We start from the raw sequence: 18,073 nt of genomic DNA on the forward strand, positions 1-18,073 counted from the left end.
GGAGAGCCGGGCACTGAGAAGTTGGGACAAAGACCAGGAGACCTGCCTGAGGGTATCGGGATGGAGAAGGAAAGGTCCAACCTGAGGGGTTCTTTGGGGAGTGAAGCCTGAATGTGGCACCTCAATGAAGGACTCAGAGTGGGGGAGGGCACCGGGCAGTCGTGTGGGGGTGGGGATCATTAACGCCTCTTGTCCATTCCACGGATCCAGTTATCGATTTCCCTTCTGTGTCCTGACTTTAGAGGTGGCAATACTGGCGACTTCCACAGCTCAATCTGCTTTCATAGGGCAGTGGAGAAGGGTGGAGTGAAACTGAGGTCTGCTGACAGGAGGAATTGGAGTTGCCCCGTGGGAGGCTGACCTTCCAATTAGGCACGGACCAGGGGTCTGGGAGCCCCAGCAGAGGAAGGCTCGGTTTCCCAGAGCTTGGCCCCTTACAGAGCCCCCAGGGAGCACTCGGGGGCATTACCTGTCTCCGAACATAGACGTACACTTTGCCCCGCTCTCGGCCCTCGCTGAAGTACATGGGTGCGCCAACCAGCAGGATGTCGGTCACCCCATCGCCATCCACATCCAAGGAGCTGATTTCACTTCCGTAGTAGGAGCCAATCTGTAGCACAGAATGGGCACACGGGGTTGAGGAGGGAGCTTCCTGTGCCCTCCAGTGTGGCTCCTTCCAGACTTATACATAACCCTCCCCTCCATGCTCCAGCCAGCCTGATGCCCACTCTGTGGGTGTCTTTGCAGAGGCCATACCCCCTCTTTAGAATCTTCTTTCTGCCTTACTTCCCCCCCTTTGAATGACAGGGATGTTGGGCAGTGGCTAGTGCTCAGAATTACAACTAGCCTGGGACTACTGGGGCTTTGCCAAGGGGAGGAAATTTAGGGGGCGGAAAAGTTAGCATTTAATAAACCAAAATTTAGCCAACTATGCCCCAGGCGAGTCATTCTCTACCACTTTCCCTCAGTCCCAGTCTGCTCCCTCCCTAAGAGGATTCCCCTCCCACTTGCTCGTCCTCTTCTTCCTACAGGGATGCTTCCCTCAAGCAAGAATCCTTCCCCCATGAAATGTGGGACAGAGCCTCCCTGAAGGCTCTCTGCTGGAGCAGAAAGGGGCCCAGTGGGCTGGGCAGAGCCTTCACCATGCCGGCCTTCTACTCTGGAAATCATTATAGTGGCTCATTTTCTCTCCGACAGTTGGATTTGTGTCAGTGACTTGGGTTATTTCACACCAGGAATTAAACAGTAGATTTGAGGGTGAATTCCTGGCACTTTGTCCTAGTTGGTGCTGCCTGGCCCAGGGCAGAGGTTGCCCAGTGCCTGAGCTAGGGCTAGTCACAGCTCAAAGACCTGCCAGAGCTTGGCGCTTCATGGCCTACCTTTTAAGAACCCAGAATCATTTCTATGGCCTGCTGAGACACTGGACGAGGACTTTGGAAAACTGTCTGTCTGTCTATCTATTGATAAGCATTGATTAATCTATGTGCTCAGTGCTAGGGATACAAAGATGAGGAATGGAACATCTATCCATCAGTAAATATTTTAAATGGCTACTGTATGCCAGGAACTAGGAATGAACCATCTATCCACTGCTCTATACATATACATAAATACATATATATGTCATATATGTGGGCATATTAACACATATGTATCAGGGCAGTTAGGTAGCACAGCCTCAAGCCAGGAAAACCTGGGTTCAAATCTGTCCTCACACACTTCCTCTCTGTGTGACCCTGGGCAAGTCACTTACCTGCCTGCCCCTTACTACATATTGATACCACGACAGAAGATAAAAGTTTAGAAAACAAACAAATATATGTAAGAATATCTACATATCCTTGTATTATTGTGTGTATCTATTTCTGTTGCGAGAGAGATTGAGAGACATATAAAGAATGGGAGACAGGAGAAGAGAAGCAAACAGAGAAATAGGGAGGAGAACCCTTTTCTAAACATGTGGGCCCTGAAGCTCTCAGCTATGTAGGTCCCCTTAATTTGGAATCTACTTAATTTAGAAGCCCTCAGGACTGTGGTTATCATTCGGATGTTGGAGTCAGAGCCCAGTGGGGAAAATGTCATAAATTCATCAAATAGTTCCCTTCCCTTCTCACTTTCAGGCCCTGGAATCCAATTCCCAAAAAAGCCAGCCGGAGTCTGGGTGTGGGCGTGTGGGAGCGAGCCTGAGAATGCCAGTGGTAACCAGCTGTCTGCCAGCTCAGCTGGACGGCAAAGCCAGCAGGACGGGGCTGGCCGACGGCTAGCCGTGAGGGGGACCTGCCCTTTGGTCATGCTGGCCTCTGGGCAGAGGTCCATCACTGCAACAGGACCGGTCAGGAGTTAGGAATGGAAGGATCAGAGCAAATGGAGGGGCGATTTAAATGTGAGGAGTATGCAGATGCCAGAAGCCAAGATAAAAAAGGGACTCAAGTGAACAGAGGCAATAGGACTATGAAACCGACCACTATAGAGAGGAAGCGTCCTATAGTCTTCCTGTTACAGTGGGAAAGGGAGAGGCTCTACGGTCCGATGGGTAGAGTCAGCTTCAGAGTCAGGAAGGCCTCTGATGCGTCCCGGATGTGGGACTCTCAGTAAGTCATTCTTGGGCTCCTGAGGATAAATCACTTATTTCATTCTTAGCAAGACGACCTTTCTATTCTCCAGCAAGGGTGGGTAAGCGATGATACACCTACGTTGGCAGGAGAATGATTTTTAGTAGTCAAGGGGGCGTTGGAAAGGTCGCCAGCCATTGTTCTGGGGATTTCTTTGCAGAGATAAGGCCCTTGTGACTCAGGAAAGGGTGCCCAGGGGGGTACTATTGTGAGCATTAAGCACCCTTTGGGTCCTGTGACTTCAGGCCAGCTGTGGCACGGCTAGGGGAACAGAGCCAAAGTTGGCTAACATTTGTGCCTTTCCCTAGCACAGGGTACCCACCACCTCCCTGGGGCAGTTTGGCTTATCTCCGTGTTGAGGAACTTCCCTCTCCAGGAACTTCTCCATCCAATTACATAAGAGGCCCGGCTATAAATAAAAACAGCAGAAACACCCACGGATTTTCCAGGGTGAGGTGAGCACAAGGCTAGGTGCTGAGAGACAAGCTAGGCTGAGGAGTTCTTTCTTAGAAGTCCTGATAAAGAGAAGAGCTTCCAATAGGCTGGAGCAGGGAATGGATGAGAGAACTCCGGGGCCCTGCCTGAAGAGGGCTCACTCCACAGCTTCCCCGCTTCTCTCTTCCTCGCTCCTCCTCAGGTGTTCTGCCTGCCGCATCCCTCCCACACCCACGTCTTCTTTACCTGTTCGCCCTTCAGAGACTGGTGGATTGTCAGGCTGCGGTTGCTGTGCATCATGAAAAGGATGACTTTGCCTGTATGGTTGAACCGGGGGGCTCCAGCCACATAAACCCTGCCCTGATCACGGGACACAACAGAAGTAACTGTGTAACCTGTTGGGGGAAAAGGGAAGGAAAGGTGAATTCAGGTGGGGGGAATCTTCTCATTGGCAGGGCCTTGGAAGCATGGGAAGGAGGCAGGATGGTATAAAGTGATAAAGGAATGGCAGCCAGCAGGGAGCAGGCAAAGGAGGGACTGATGTGTAAGGCCTGTTCTGATACGATACTCTGTACTACTGAAAGAATATTATTTTTAGTGCTAATCCTGTGGGCTGTTACATTCAGAAAGGGGTGACCCACATAAAAGCTGAGATAAGGGGAGGGCCCTGGTAGGGGTGGGGGTGGGTGTTGGGGGTGTTACAGGTCTTTCTAGAGCCTTTGAGCCCTGACCCCAGGAGGCCAAGTATTCAGTGGCTCAGTTTCTGCTGGTCATTTGCTTATTGGGAAAGAAAGAGTCGACAGAGCAGATTCGTACACACTTTACTGTCACCTCAAGGTTCCTGGTCTATGACTGTGAGATTCTGGGGGACTGGCTGCACCTGTAGGTGTAGGGAATTTTCCTGGAAAGAAGCTCTCTACAAATGCAGACTGGCAACTGTTCTTGGGCAGTAACCTAGGATAATGAGAGAAATGAAGTGCTTTATCCAGGCTCCCAATGCCCCTCTCTCTGTATGGGGTGTGTGTGTGTGTGTGTGTGTGTGTGTGTGTGTGGATTTGAACTCGGGTCTTTCTGACTCAAAGGTCACTCCATGCTGGTACTAGCTAGGATTAATACGACAAAACTCTGGTCTCTGGCTATGCTTAAGGCTTTATAGCAATGGAGGAGGAGTGGAAGACAATTCTGGCTAGATGCTCCCCTCTGTCCATTCCTGATGTGAGAATGGGGGTACTTCTAAGGGAGAAAGGAACAGGAGTTAGGAATGTGGGATAAAACACAAGAAATGTAGACTCACTAATCCCCCCTTTTAATCTAGGGATTCCTAGAAAGCTTCTGTGGAAGCCCATCCTGGGGCAAGGACTTTAGGGGCATGCTTGGCATGACTTGTTTGCTTCTCATTACCCCATATGCTTTGTCCTGCTTCCCTATCGGTTCCTCAGACCACTCAAGGTAGAGGAAGCAAGGCAGAGAATATTCAAGTCTCATCTTCCCTTTGAAGTTGGACAGCACCCAGTTGTTACTTACCACATTCCAACCAAGGGGAAAGAAATGGTCAATACTAGGAGAGCCTTTCTCACTTATTTCATGTCATAGCTTGCCAGCCCTTGTCCTTAAATATATAGGTCAATTTTCCCTAGGGGTGAAATAAGTGAATTCAAGGGTAGGGAGGAAAATTGACCTATATATTTAAGGACAAGGGCTGGCAAGCTATGACATGTATGCCCTGAGAGGGTATAAACTGGGGAGGCAGCCCCAGGACATAGAATTTTCTTGTAATTCCCAGGCTTCCAAGTTGTTAAATCCCTCCCCTGCCTCAGACTCGACTTGACCATTACCTAGTGGGTCTTCTGAATTTTTTTTTAAACTCTTCTATCTTAGAATCAATACTATGTACTGGTTCTAAGGCAGAAAAATGTTAAGGGCTAGGCAATGGGGGTTAAGTGACTTGCCCAGGGTCACACCGCTAGGATGTGTCTGAGGCCAGATTTATACTCAGAACCTCCTGACTGTAGGACTAGTTCTCACTCCATTGAGCCACCTAGCTGCCCCCTGGGCAACTAAAAATTAGATCCTGTTTCCTGGGAATGGCAGAAGGTGACTAAAGAGGTGTAGTTAGGGTAGGGTAGGGAGGATGGGGAACCCCAAAATATCTGCCTGTGTGGAAGCTGGAAACAGTCCCTCAAACTATGCCCAGAGCTTTTTCCTCCTAAGCCTTCCTTTCCTGGAGCGTGGAGGAGTACTTTTTCTGTGTCCTGGCTCACTTCAGCAGAGAAAACAAAACAATGTCCTCTCTGGCGATCCTTAAATCTGGGTGGGCTAGACCTATCCCCCTTCCCTGGGAAAAGGTCACTTCCTAAGATCTAAGGATGCTGACATGCTAAATAGGGAGGAATGGTGTCCCAGTTCCTCTCCCACTACCCCAGTTCCCATAGCAAGAGTCCTGGGCTGAGAGTCAAAAGATTTGGATTCTAGTGCAAGCCGTCACACACCCTCTCTCAGCCTTAATTTCCTCATCTACAAAATAAGGAATTTGGACCAGATCATATCTAAGATCCCTCCAAGCTCTAAGAACCCATGATTCTCATGTAGTAGATACTCAGTAAATAATTATTGATTTTGCTATTAATTTAAGATAATTAATTAGCTTGGTAAAGAAGAAAGAACATTAGATTTAGAATAAGAAGACCTGAGTTTGAATTTTGGCTCTACCAGTTAATAGCCACGTGACACGGATAAGCTCTCTGAGTCTTCGTTTCTCCACCTGTAAAATGGTGACAATAGCACTTGCACTGATTACCCTATCAGGAACTATAAGAATCAAATGAAATAACTTATGGAAAGCACTTTGCAAACCATGAAACATTTCATAAATGGTATTATTTTTAACTATTGTATCTTAAGGTTCCATGCTTCTTCAACTTCTAATTTGATGTTTAGTTTCTGAGTCTGTCCATCCAACATAACTTTTATGCCTTTTTAAAAAAATATTTTATTTTTTTCAATTACGTGGAAAAACATTCTTTATCATTTGCTTTTTAAAATTCTCACCCTCTCTCTTTCCCTTCCCCCCTCCCTGAGATGTGTATCTTCCCTTCTGAGGATACTTTCTTCAAATGCTTATCCAGTACCTGAAGCCATCATACTATTTCAGGGACTCTGGGGTTATAGGTACAAGGAAAAGGTACAGACCCAATCCTCTAAGGAACCAAGGTCTAGAGAAGGAGACAGAAAAACAAATAAAGACCAATTGGAAATGGATGAATCTACATCTCTATCTTTATCATTCGGGGTAATTGATGTGAGGTTGGGGAAAAAAATCACAGATGATATAAAATAACAGCAAACTCCACGACATGTAGCTCAGAGACATTCAGAAACTGACATACTTGCTTATAACCTCCACCTGGTTTAACTTTGCTCATAAGATGAGAATATTTTAGAAAACTGTGGATAATCTGTTCTTGAATAATTGAGTTGAAGAAATAATCTGTTACAGAAAATGTTTAACAAGGGCAAATGCCAGGTACAAGGAAAAACAATTAGCAAATTCATCAATTGTATTTCTATTTCTCTTCATTTTCACAAAGCTACTTATTAGAAGTCATATCTGTCTTACTGTGATCACTAATCAAGTACTAGTTCTTGGATTTTATACCATGGAAACAAACTCAGCAAATGTTTTATGTGCAAAAATTTCTGATGAGGGCAAAATATCTTAAACAGTTGGCCTTCCAAATAAAAGTGTGAACAGAAACACAATTTATTGCTAATTGTTCGTTCTTGATGTGTAATTTAGCTTAGGTAAAGGCTCCATATACTAGTGTATAGAAACTGATTCAAAGGCAATAAAAGGGTTCTAGTTTCCCACAGTCACCCATAACTTATTGTATTTCCTGCCTTTCACTATATGTTCATTTTCATTTCATGACCTTACCCAGATATGCCCCATGGTTCTTCAGCTCTTCAGGGAATTCCTTTAGATACGACTCTCTGTGAGGAATGACTTTTCCACCACTGGTTTCTTTTAGCACAGCTCCATTCCAGTCATATGCACCAACAGCTCCCAACAAAATCCCATCCTAAATAGGAAGAAGGAAGATCCAAAATAATTCATGTCATTTCCAAAGGGAAAGGCTCTAACTTAATACTGAATTGTTGTGTCTTCATCTCATTTTTCCTTTGCTCCTTAACTCTTATTTCTGGTCATTAATTGAATTAATTGTATTTGGGTCTTCTTGCCCTGCCATGTGAAGTCAAGGTGATCTTAAAAACTTAATTTTAGGAAAGAGAATGAGTAAAAAAAAAATGCAAAATTTCGTGAACCAGGTTCAAAACTCACTTTCTTAGAGTCTTCCCTACTCTTTTGCTAGCTACTTTAATGGCCTTGGGCAAATTAACTTAACTTCTCTGGGTCTCAATTTACTCATTGGAAAAATGAAGTGGGACTAAAAGGTCTCTGAGGTACCTTCCCCACTCTAGTCCTCTGATCTTCTGATCTCATAACTGTCATTGCCTCACACACAGAATGATACCTCCTATAGCAGTTAAGAATCCAACCATATGTTCATCCTCTGTTTTGTGGGAATCCCCAACATTTTTGCCTGTTTTTAATCCCAGTCAGATGGCAGGCTCCCTGGGGGCAGGGACTGCTATGTCTTCCAAAATATGGAAGGCCCCCTGAAGCAGTCACTTCTATTCTAAAGTCTGTGTTTTGGGCAGTATCGCTTTCAATGATTTAGGTAATAGATTCAACTCTAGTTGCCAATAGAAGAGTTTCTATACAGGATCTATGGGAATTGGGATAAAGAACGAAGTAGAATGCATAAACCTGGGGCAAGGCAAACTCTCCTTATTTCCTTTTTACCCTTTCCCGACTTCTTTGGATACATATGAAATCAGGTTAAAATAAACACAAAAGGAAATGTCTAAGAGGGAAAGGATGCCGTGATAAGGCACTGGGGAAGGAACTGACATTGGTATAATTAGGAAACTTAATCAGTGCACTTTGGCTCCTGCTTTACTTCTTATGGTTTTAATGAACTCTTGGGACATTGACTTACCCAGGGTCACATACCCAGTATATATTAGAATTGGGACTTGAATTCAGGTCTTTATTTCTCTAATCACTTGGCAACAATGCCTTTCAGGGCAGATGCATATTTTTCAACTCTTCTCTAGGACCAAACTTCTTGTATTTGAATTCTATAATTTGATAAAAAATAACTTACTCAAGGTCACAAAACAGAGAATTTGAACCAGAGCCTCTGACTCCAAATCCAGGGATTTCTCCACTATATCATCTGCCACTTCATAACACCAAAGATAGGGCCCTTGTCCTTGAGGATGGTGGTCCTTCATCCATTATCTCATTTTGTCCTTATAACAATCTCCTGAGGTATTTAGGCCATGAGCTATTATTGCCATTTGACAGATAAAGAAACTGAGGTTCAGGGAAGTTTAGGGACTGGCCCACAGTCATACAATGTCAGAATTTAGGAACTAGGCACTCTGGTTCTGATGGTAGGACTGTTGCTCTCTGTGTCCAGGATATTCAATCTGGAAATCCTGTAAGGATACTCAGCCAGGTTACGGTAGAGTCTTCATATCATCCAAGACACATAGGCTAAAACTGGGTGGAAATAGAAAGCTCCTAATGTCCCTTAACACCAGATGGATCCTATTCTCATTCTTCCATCTGAAACTCTTTGGGAGGTATCCATCAAAGTCAGTTTCACCTCTCTGCCCACTGAGAGGATGCAACGGTGGATCAATCTGCTTCACTTTAGAGAGAGGCCTTTGAAGATACATTCTTGGCTCAGCAAAGACTTCTGTGAGCCTTGCAGAGTCTCCTGAAGAAGGGCTGATTCAGACCAGGAGCTTGTAACACAGCTGGGACCGCTACTCTCCCCAGACCCTGGGAGGTTTGGGAAGTCCATCTGAAGTGCTGGCTTCCAAAGCACATGTCTCTTTGGCAACAGGAACAGAGCCAGCCTTACTGCTAAGCCCATGTGATCATAGAGACTAGGAAGGGCCCTCCTGTGGCCAAAAATACCTCCCTCACCTCTGGCTGACACTCCAACTGTAATACCCTTTTACTTTAGCTTAAGACTTTGATCTCCACTAAAATGCAAATCTTCTTGGACAGGGAACACTTGAGGTTGTTATCAGTTATTGACATGTTTGAGCAACTGAGTTCATTACATTCTTGTTTTAGAGCCAAGGGTCCTTAATTTCTGTATGTCATAGACTCCTTTGTCAGAGTGCTAAGAACTGTGGGCCCCTTCTCAGAATCAGTCTTTCCTTCCTTCCTTTCTTTCTTTCTTTCTCTTTCTTTCTCTTTCTTTCTTTCTTTCTTTCTTTCTTTCTTTCTTTCTTTCTTTCTTTCTTTCTTTCTTTCTTTCTTTCTTTCTTTCTTTCTTTCTTTCTTTCTTTCTTTCTTTCTTTCTTTCTTTCTTTCTTTCTTTCTTTTCTTTCTTTCTCTCTTTCTCTCTTTCTCTCTTTCTCTCTTTCTCTTTCTCTCTCTCTCTCTCTCTCTCTCTCTCTCTCTTTCTCTCTCTCTCTCTCTTTCCCTTTCTTTCCCTTCTGCCTTAGGATCAGTACTATGTATTGGTTCTAAGACAGAAGACAGGTAAGGGCTAGGCAATGGGGGTTAAGTGACTTGCCCAGGGTCACATAGCTGGGAAGTGTCTGAGCTCAGATTTGAACCCAGGACCTCCTATCTCTAGGCTTGGGTCTCAATCCACTGAGCTACCCAGCTACCTCTAAGAATAATTTTTTTTTCAAACATAAAATAAAATATGCAGGAATATAAAGAAAACTAATTATATGGAAGTAAAGTTATTAAAATTTTTGTTAAGTTCAAAGACCTTTGGTTCAGAACTCCTGCACTAGGGGAAGCTTTGAAGGGGAAAGAACTTAGAGAAAGGAGGAGTACCAAGAGCCAGAGGAGAATGGGTACCAGGTAGTATGCACGAATATTGAAGGGAGATAGGAGGCCAATAAAAACAACTCACTTGACTTCACACCATTACCTTTGCCAAGGGAGACATATATTTTGTGTTTAGAAAAATAAGATGGGGGTGGCTGGGGACTGGGTGCTAAAGTCTTGATAAAGGAAGTCAGGAGTGCCAGTGTGCAAAAAATATCCATCCTTGGCATCTGGGAAGGAGCATTTAAAGTCCCAAGGTTTTCAGCTGCTCCATGATTGATGCCACTATAATCCCCCTCTTCCCTCCCCCCCCCCCCCCAGTGAGGCCAGGAAATGTCTGGTTGTGTAGCCTTCTCAAGTGAGTCTTCCTATGGCCAAACATCAGAAAAGCCAACTGGAAAGTTGTTTGGTTGACTTGTTGACAAACCAAGAGTACTGAGGATCTGTTCCCCTGCTTGTCTCAGAGGAGAGTGGAAATGTGTCCTCCTAATGAGTCTTCTGACTCTTTAGCTGCATTGAATTAGCTGTCTTATGAACAGCCATGAAATGGAAGTAGAGAGGCAAAGGCAGGTGATTTTCTTTGGGAGTGGGTCTAAATCTCTAATCTAGCCATTAAAAAGCATGCCTGTTAAAAAATACTAAGTGCTTTTAGGTGTGTTGGTAGTGATAAAAGGGATGCCCTCTGCTCTCAAGTTGAGGTCAAAGGGAACCAAGAGGAATGAGGACTCTGTACACCCTGTCCTCAAATTGGGTCAAAAGGGCCAAAGGCAGTGAGGCTTGTGTTCTACCGTAAGGCAGTCAGATTCCATCTGTTTTGGGGTTCTAAATTCTAGAAGGCTGAGTCACTGGTCTGGAGTCCTGCACACACATGGAATCCTGGAATCCTGAAGCCATAGGGCTGAGGGTTAGACCAGAGCTTAGAGATCACCTGATTTATGTTTCCCCTTATTTTATAGGAAACTGAGGAAATCTAGAGAGGCTAGACAGTTTGCCAGAGGTTATACAGGTTGGAAATGCCAGGATACAAATTCAAACTCAGTTCCTTTGATTCAAATATCTTTATTTTCTTCCAGCTATATTGGCTACCTGTAGAATGATTTGATGAGTGAGGAAAGGTAGAACTGCCTCCCCAAAGTTCTTCCATTAGCCTTCTCTAGTGCTTGAAATCCTACCAATTGCATCTCTTTAGGGTAAGACCATTGTGCCTCCAAGAGGCATTTTCCAAAACAAAGATGTGTGTTTCAGGAAGGAATAATATATTAACCGTTTGTGAGCAGAGAACAGAACCATGAAGGAACAGGACACAGGATAAGGAGATGCTTATGTACTTGATGAGGATGGAGAGCTGCTGCCCTAGCCAGCTTAAGCCCCCTCTCCTAGAGGGCTATGGTTAGGGGGTGGTGAATGGTAGACAGGGTTTTGGGAACTAACAGAAATTGTACATGAATGTACGATTAGACTGAAGCTCTGGGAAGTTGTAGCAATTAGAGTGATGGCTTAGGTATCAAATCTGCACATGGCATAAAGCTGGGAGGAATATCTAACTCACTGGATGAGCAAGTTACAATTCAAAATGATCTCAATAGGCAAGAATATGAGGTCAACCATAATACAATGAAGTCTCATAAAGACAAATAGAAGGTCCTATGCTTGGAGTAAAAATAACCTCCCATGTACAAGAATAACAAGTGACAATTACTAAGTGCATTATGAATACATATTTCCAACTGATCCATACCACAACACCTCAAGGTAGGTACTATTATTATAATTTTACAGAAGAGGAAACTGAGGCACAGATAAGTTAAAGGATACGCTCAAGGTCACACAGTTAGCAAATGTTACAGACAACACTTGAACCCAGATCTACCCAGTTGTAGCATTCCATCTACTACCCCAAACTGCCACTCCCAAGGTGGTGGACATGGCTAGATATCAGTTTCTCTGAAAAAAGATCTGAGGACTAGATTTAGTTTCATATAGTGGACAGACTGACAGAAGCCAAGAAAGTGAATGCAATCTTAAGCTGCATTAAGAGAAGGAGAATGTTCACGCCTTGGGAAGTGATAATATTGATCTTCTCTTCCCTAGTAAGACCAAACCAAGAGTATTGTGTTGAGTTCTGCATGCCATGTTTTAGGAAGGATATTGACATGTTGGAGCGGTTCACAGTGGAACAACTAAGACGCTGATGGGACTTTGAGCCCATCCTTCTGAAGGTAACTTCAAATTAAAAGGATGTTTAGCTTGGAGAAGAGAAGGCATGAAATCTGTTCTTTAAGTTTTTGAAAAGCTCTTATGTGAAAGAAGGGTCAGATTTGTTCAGTTTGGATTACAGAACTGATCATAGCGAGAGGAAGGAAGTCGCAAAGGAAGCAAATTCAGGTCTGACTGAAAGAAAACTTTCCTAAATTGTCCAAGAGTGAGATGTAAAAGCAGAGGTAGTGGACTCCTCTTTATTAGAAGCCTTCCAGCGAAAACATCTGTCAAATGGGTGATAGAGTGGTTTTTGTTCAGGTGTGCAAGACGGTCGGGGAAGTCTCTTCCAGACTCAGAGATACTGTGATTCTGATAAAGACTGGGGAGTTTATGGGGCAGCTCCGTGGTGCAGTAGATGGAGTGCCTGGGCCTAGAGTCAGGAAGTCTCATCTTTGTGAGTTCAAATCTGATCTCAGAACTTACTTGAGTGACCGTGAGCAAGTCACTTAACCCTGTTTGCCTCAGTTTCCTCATCTGTAAAGTAAGCTAGAAAATAAATGGCAGACTACTCCAGTACCTTTGCCAAGAAAACCCAAAATGGGGTCATGAAGAGTTGGACGTGCCTGAACAACAAGATGGAGAGTTCACGTGCTTCCTTTGCTATACTTTGTGTGGGATGTCATTGAGCAGCCAGGGCAGGGAGTCAAGAGTAAAGTATGTATTATAGAGACTTCCTACTCAGGATAGAAAAAAATCTCCCAGCAACACCAGATTTGGAATTAGACGACACGAGTTCAGATCCCAGATCTAACAACTTGTATGACTTTGGGTAAGCAGTTTAACTTCTCTGGAACTTGATTTCTAAGGCTATAAAATGAGAAGGTCAGACTAGGTCAGTGGTATTAAAATGAAATAGGAATGTGAGGAATGTGTTGCTGTGGACTACACAGTGGTTTGGAAAACCAAAAATTAATGTTATCAATGCTTTTTATGTATTTTAATTTATTTTTGAAAAACATTTACCAATTACATTAAAAAATATCTTACCTTCTGTCTTAGAATCAATACTGTGTATTGGTTCTAAGGCAGAAGAATGGTAAAGGCTAGGCAATGGGGGTCAAGTGACTTGTCCAGGGTCATACATCTAGGAAGTGTCTGAGGCCATATTTGAACCCAGGACCTCCCATCTCTGGGCCTGGCTCTCAATCCATTGAGACACCTAGCTGTCCCCCCCCCCACCCCATTACATTTTAATTTGGTTTGGGTGTACTCTTTTGCAGATCCCAAGCCAGAGAGATCAACATCTTTGTTCTAAAATATTTCTCCCTTCCAATTCTGTTGAGTTTATAATCAATCTCATCAGGCTTCACCACCCTGTTGGTTATAATCTCCTCTTTGGGGATTCCTACCTAGGAACATTTACTGAGTGGGGAAAGAAGGAAAGAAACAAGCATTTATTAATTGCCAGGCCCTGTGCTGAGCTTTTACAAGTATTATCTCATTTGATCTTCAAAACAACTCTGCGAGGTAGGTGCTGCCATTTGCCTAATTTTATGGATGAGGAAACTGATAGACAAGTTAAGTGACTTGCCCAGGGTCACACAGCTAATAAATGTGTGAAGTTACACTTGAACTAAAGTCTTTCTGACTCTAGTTCCAGAACACAGAGACTTTGTGCCACAAAGTTGTATATGTGAGAAATATTAAGAAAGTCAGTTTGGCTAAATCACTGTGTAGGTCTAGTCTAATAAGACTAAAAAGGCAGTTTGGGACCAGAGTGTGAAGAGTTTTAGATGACAAACAAGAAGGGTTAGTTTGAATAAGACTGTTTTCAAGGTTCTTTTCGGTTGTAATATTCTATCCGTTACAGATTGCAATGGGAGAGTTTAAGGGTTGGGTGTATGTGTTGTAATTTGGCCATTAGCCGTGAAGTTGTTAAGTAATTTCCTTTTAACCACGAGCTTAACTTAGACTCAACTATGTTTATTCACCCACGATCCATAAATCTCTATTATCACACAGACTCATCAGAAGAAGGAAGTTTGTTTTATGAGGATGGATTTTGTCCCAGATGCTAATGATTAATTGGTTGGGAAAAGGATCATTTTTCTAAACAAGCTGATGATTAGGTCAGTTTCAGGCCATACAGGATGCATCACTGTCTTCCACATAGATATGAAGTAGGCAAAGATCTGGAGCCCTCCAAGCTCAGATCATCACAGCACCTCTCCTTCTAGTCCCCATTCTGAGTTCATCCCTGCTAAAACAGATGAAGCCTGCCTTCCTTCCCTCCCTTCATTCCTCCATCCCTCCATCCCTCCCTCCCTCCTTCCCTCCTTCCTTCCTTCCTTCCTTCCTTCCTTCCTTCCTTCCTTCCTTCCTTCCTTCCTTCCTTCCTTCCTTCCTTCCTTCCTTCCTTCCTTCCTTCCTCCCTCCCTCCCTCCCTCCCTCCCTTCCTTCCTCCCTCCCTCCCTCCCTCCCTCCCTCCCTCCCTCCCTCCCTTCCTTCCTTCCTTCCTTCCTTCCTTCCTCCCTCCCTCCTTTCCTTTCCTTCCTTTCCTTTCCTTCCTTCCTTCCTTCCTTCCACCAGATTTGAACTCAGAAGAGGAGTCTTCCTGGCTCCAAGACCAGCACTCTTATCTGCACTACCTAGCTACCCCTCCCTCCACATCCCCATGAGTTCTTTCAATCACTCTCCTCTCCTCTCTCCCTTAGTAGCTCTTAATTTTTACTAAGGAATCCCTGGAGACTGAAAAAGCTTCACATGTATAATGTTAGAAAGAGAAGCATCAGGACAGGTAGGTGGCTCAGTGGATAGACAGCTACGCCTGGAGGGAGGAGGTCTTGGGTTCAAGTTTGATCTCAGACACTTCCTAGCTGTGTGACCCTGGGCAAATCACTTAACCCCACTTGTCTAGCCCTTACTGATGGAATCAATCCTTAGTACTGATTCTAAGTCAGAAGGTAAGGGTTAAAAAAAGAGAGAGAAAGAGGCAGCAGGGGCTTATATTGTAGTAGGGCCCCTGATAGACCACAATACCGTTTAAATGCTATCTTTGTATGATGTGCATTTCTGGACATGGTTAATGTGAAAATTTGTTTTGCATGGGTCTACATATTTGTTACAAAGGTTTTATTTTCTTTTTTTTTTCTTTTGAGGGTAGATGGGAGGGAGGGAAAATGCTTATAAGTAGAAAAAACAAAATAGAATAAAAGTTAAAAAACAAATAAACAAACATGTCCTGGTTCGAATAGGGCTTAGTCACCAGGACTTGCTGCTTGTAATTGTGAGGTAGAGGAAGCTTGGGTCGCCTTCCTACCTTCCTATTCCTACTCTTATACCCCCTACCCCATCTCATCCCTCCCTCAGCTAAGTGAGGTAGATAGAGCACTGAATAGACCCAAGTTCAAATCCAGCTTCAAACTCTTACTAGCAGAGCAAGTTGCTTAATCACTATCTGCCTCAGTTTTCTCATCTATTAAGTGGGGATAAGAGTAGCACCTCCTGGGGGCAGCTGGGTAGCTCAGTGGATTGAGTGTCAGGCCTAGAGACGGGAGGTCCTAGGTTCAAATCTGGCCTCAGCCATTTCCCAGCTGTGTGACCCTGGGCAAGTCACTTGACCCCCATTGCCTAGTCCTTACCACTCTTCTGCCTTGGAGCCAATACACAGTATTGACTCCAAGACAGAAGGTAAGGGTTTAAAAAAAAAAAAGAGTAGCACCTCCTTTTCAAAGTTGAAGTAAGGGTCAAATGAATTACCAAAAGATTTTTGCAGGCCTTAAGGGCTGGTTATTTTCCACCTGGACAAAAACTTAGAAGAGCTAGTAAATAAATGAAGCATAATGCATGCATGTGCTGCCTTACTCAGACAGGGATGCAGGGGGAGGGAGAGGAGAAGGGGATTTTTCTGGGGCATAGTCATAGGAAACAGAAGGAGTGGAACCGTAGAAAGGGAGCATTATAGAAGTGTCTTTGGGATTATCTCTGGGAACGGGAGTGCTTAGAAACTGCTAATAAGAACAGGGATGGACTCAGAGATTCCGGGTAGTTGATACTCTTATGGCAATTCATCTTCTATCTTCATGCCTTTACAAAGGCAGCGCCCCCCTTCCAGGAATGCATTATCACTTAATTTCTGTTCAAGGGCCCATTTTCTACATGAAGGCTTTATTCCACCACTCCTTCACTTGCTAGTGCCTTTCCAAGATTGCTGCTGTTGTTGTCCAGTCATTTTCAATCATGTCCAACTCTTTGTGACCCCATTTGGGGTTTTCTTGGCAAAGATCCTGGAATGGTTTGCCATTTCCTTCTCCAGCTCATTTGACAGATGAAGAAACGGAGGCATCTAGGATTAAGTGACTTTCCCAGGGTCACACAGTAATACATGGTTGGCTGTTTCCTTTTCCAGCTCATTCAACAGATGAGGAAACTGAGGTAAACAGAGTTAAGTGACTTGCCCAGGGTCATATAGCTAGGAAGTGAAGATTTTTACATATGGTCATATTATCTCCCCTGGCTTGATTATAAGTACCTTTGAAATTAAGAACAGTTTCCTATTGTCTTTGAATTTCTAGCACCTAGCACCGTCTATGGCTCTTAATATATGATTGGTGATGTCAGGTGACATATAGCATTCTTGATGGATGAATATCTTTGCTTGAATACTTCTAGTGAGAAACAGCTTACTACTGTAAAAAGTAGCCCATTCCGGTGTTAGATGTGCTGGCTCCTGATGATCATCATGTTATTTTGCCAGATGTTTGTGAACTATTCGCTTAATATTCTATTCTAGAATTATATTAGAGAATGACATCAAGACTGAGTATAATTTCTCCCTAGCTCTGTGACCCTGGGCAAGTCACTTAACCCTAATTGCCTAGTCCACTTTCTGCCTTGAAACTGATACTTAGTAACAATTCTAAGACAGAAGGAAGGTAAGGTTTAAAAAAAAAAAGATTGAGTATCATTTAAGGGATCAAAATTTTCTCCTTTTTGAAAGTTGGAACTTTTCTTTTTTCAACTCTGAGTAACTTCTCAAAGATTACCAATGGACCTGTTCATAGAAAGATTACAAGCAGGGGCTCATTCTCTACGATGTAAATTCCTTCAGAGGTCTGAGGTTTACTTTTCATGGAAATGGAAACTTAAAGTCATTGAAAGTGGCTCAAAGGCAACTTACTATTTTCTTCTCTGGGGCTACAGTATTTTCTTTGAGTTGGTCTCCATTTCATTTATAGTTTAAAGAATGCTCTTGCTCGACAAAATGGAATAAAAATAGGAACTGAGTAGTTCTACCTTCTCTTTGTAGAGAGTAAGTTTCTTGAGGGTAGAGACTGTATTTTGCCCATTTTTCTATTCTCTTAGTTTAATTAAGTACATTATCATATAGTAGGTGCTGATCAAATATTTATTAATTGATTAAAAGAAATTATATTTGTGAAAGTATATTGTGAAAGTATAGGGGTGCTATTGAATCTACTGCAGCATTCTCTCAGGGGTGGTGGGCAATTCCCAGTGTTAGCTGAAAAGGACTTGTAATAAACATGTTTTTTACAAATATAAAGTATGTCCTATTTGTATTATTATCATAACCACCTCTCTGTTGTCCTTCTTGCTCCTTCTGTAGGGAAATAGTCCCTTTTATTGTACTTAGCATTGTTTAAGTGCTTTTTGGGACTTTAGTCAAGTCCCCAAAAGAATCAGTTCCTGAATCCTTTAATCTCTTTTCAGGAATTCATTGCAAGAGTGCATCTCTCAGTCATTTCCAATAAAGATGGGAGCTGTTGGCTCAGCCAAGGATAGACATGTTCAGGCTCATATTTTCCCTCTGGCCAGAGCCAAAAGCCTGGATTTCCCACTGGTCTGTATAGCTTCTTCTCTTAGGTTACTAGGCCAAGTG

General features: G+C 43.5%; 1 protein-coding gene and 1 long non-coding RNA gene across 2 annotated transcripts in view; one reads left to right on the forward strand and one right to left on the reverse strand.

The window, feature by feature from the left end:
* The window catches only part of ITGA11 (integrin subunit alpha 11), a 229,054-nt gene that overhangs the window by 48,930 nt on the left and 162,051 nt on the right, over window positions 1-18,073 (reverse strand). The window contains exons 11-13 of the mRNA XM_007479623.3: window positions 6,982-7,126; window positions 3,294-3,442; window positions 470-610 (exon numbers count right to left, since the gene is read on the reverse strand). Coding sequence (XP_007479685.1) covers window positions 470-610; window positions 3,294-3,442; window positions 6,982-7,126 — 435 coding nt within the window. The remainder of the gene's footprint in view (window positions 1-469; window positions 611-3,293; window positions 3,443-6,981; window positions 7,127-18,073) is intronic.
* Window positions 1-18,073, forward strand: part of LOC103095150 (uncharacterized) — a 44,566-nt gene that overhangs the window by 14,417 nt on the left and 12,076 nt on the right. The window lies entirely within an intron of this gene.

This window comes from Monodelphis domestica, chromosome 1, assembly GCF_027887165.1.
Source record: "Monodelphis domestica isolate mMonDom1 chromosome 1, mMonDom1.pri, whole genome shotgun sequence".
Taxonomy (NCBI): domain Eukaryota; kingdom Metazoa; phylum Chordata; class Mammalia; order Didelphimorphia; family Didelphidae; genus Monodelphis; species Monodelphis domestica.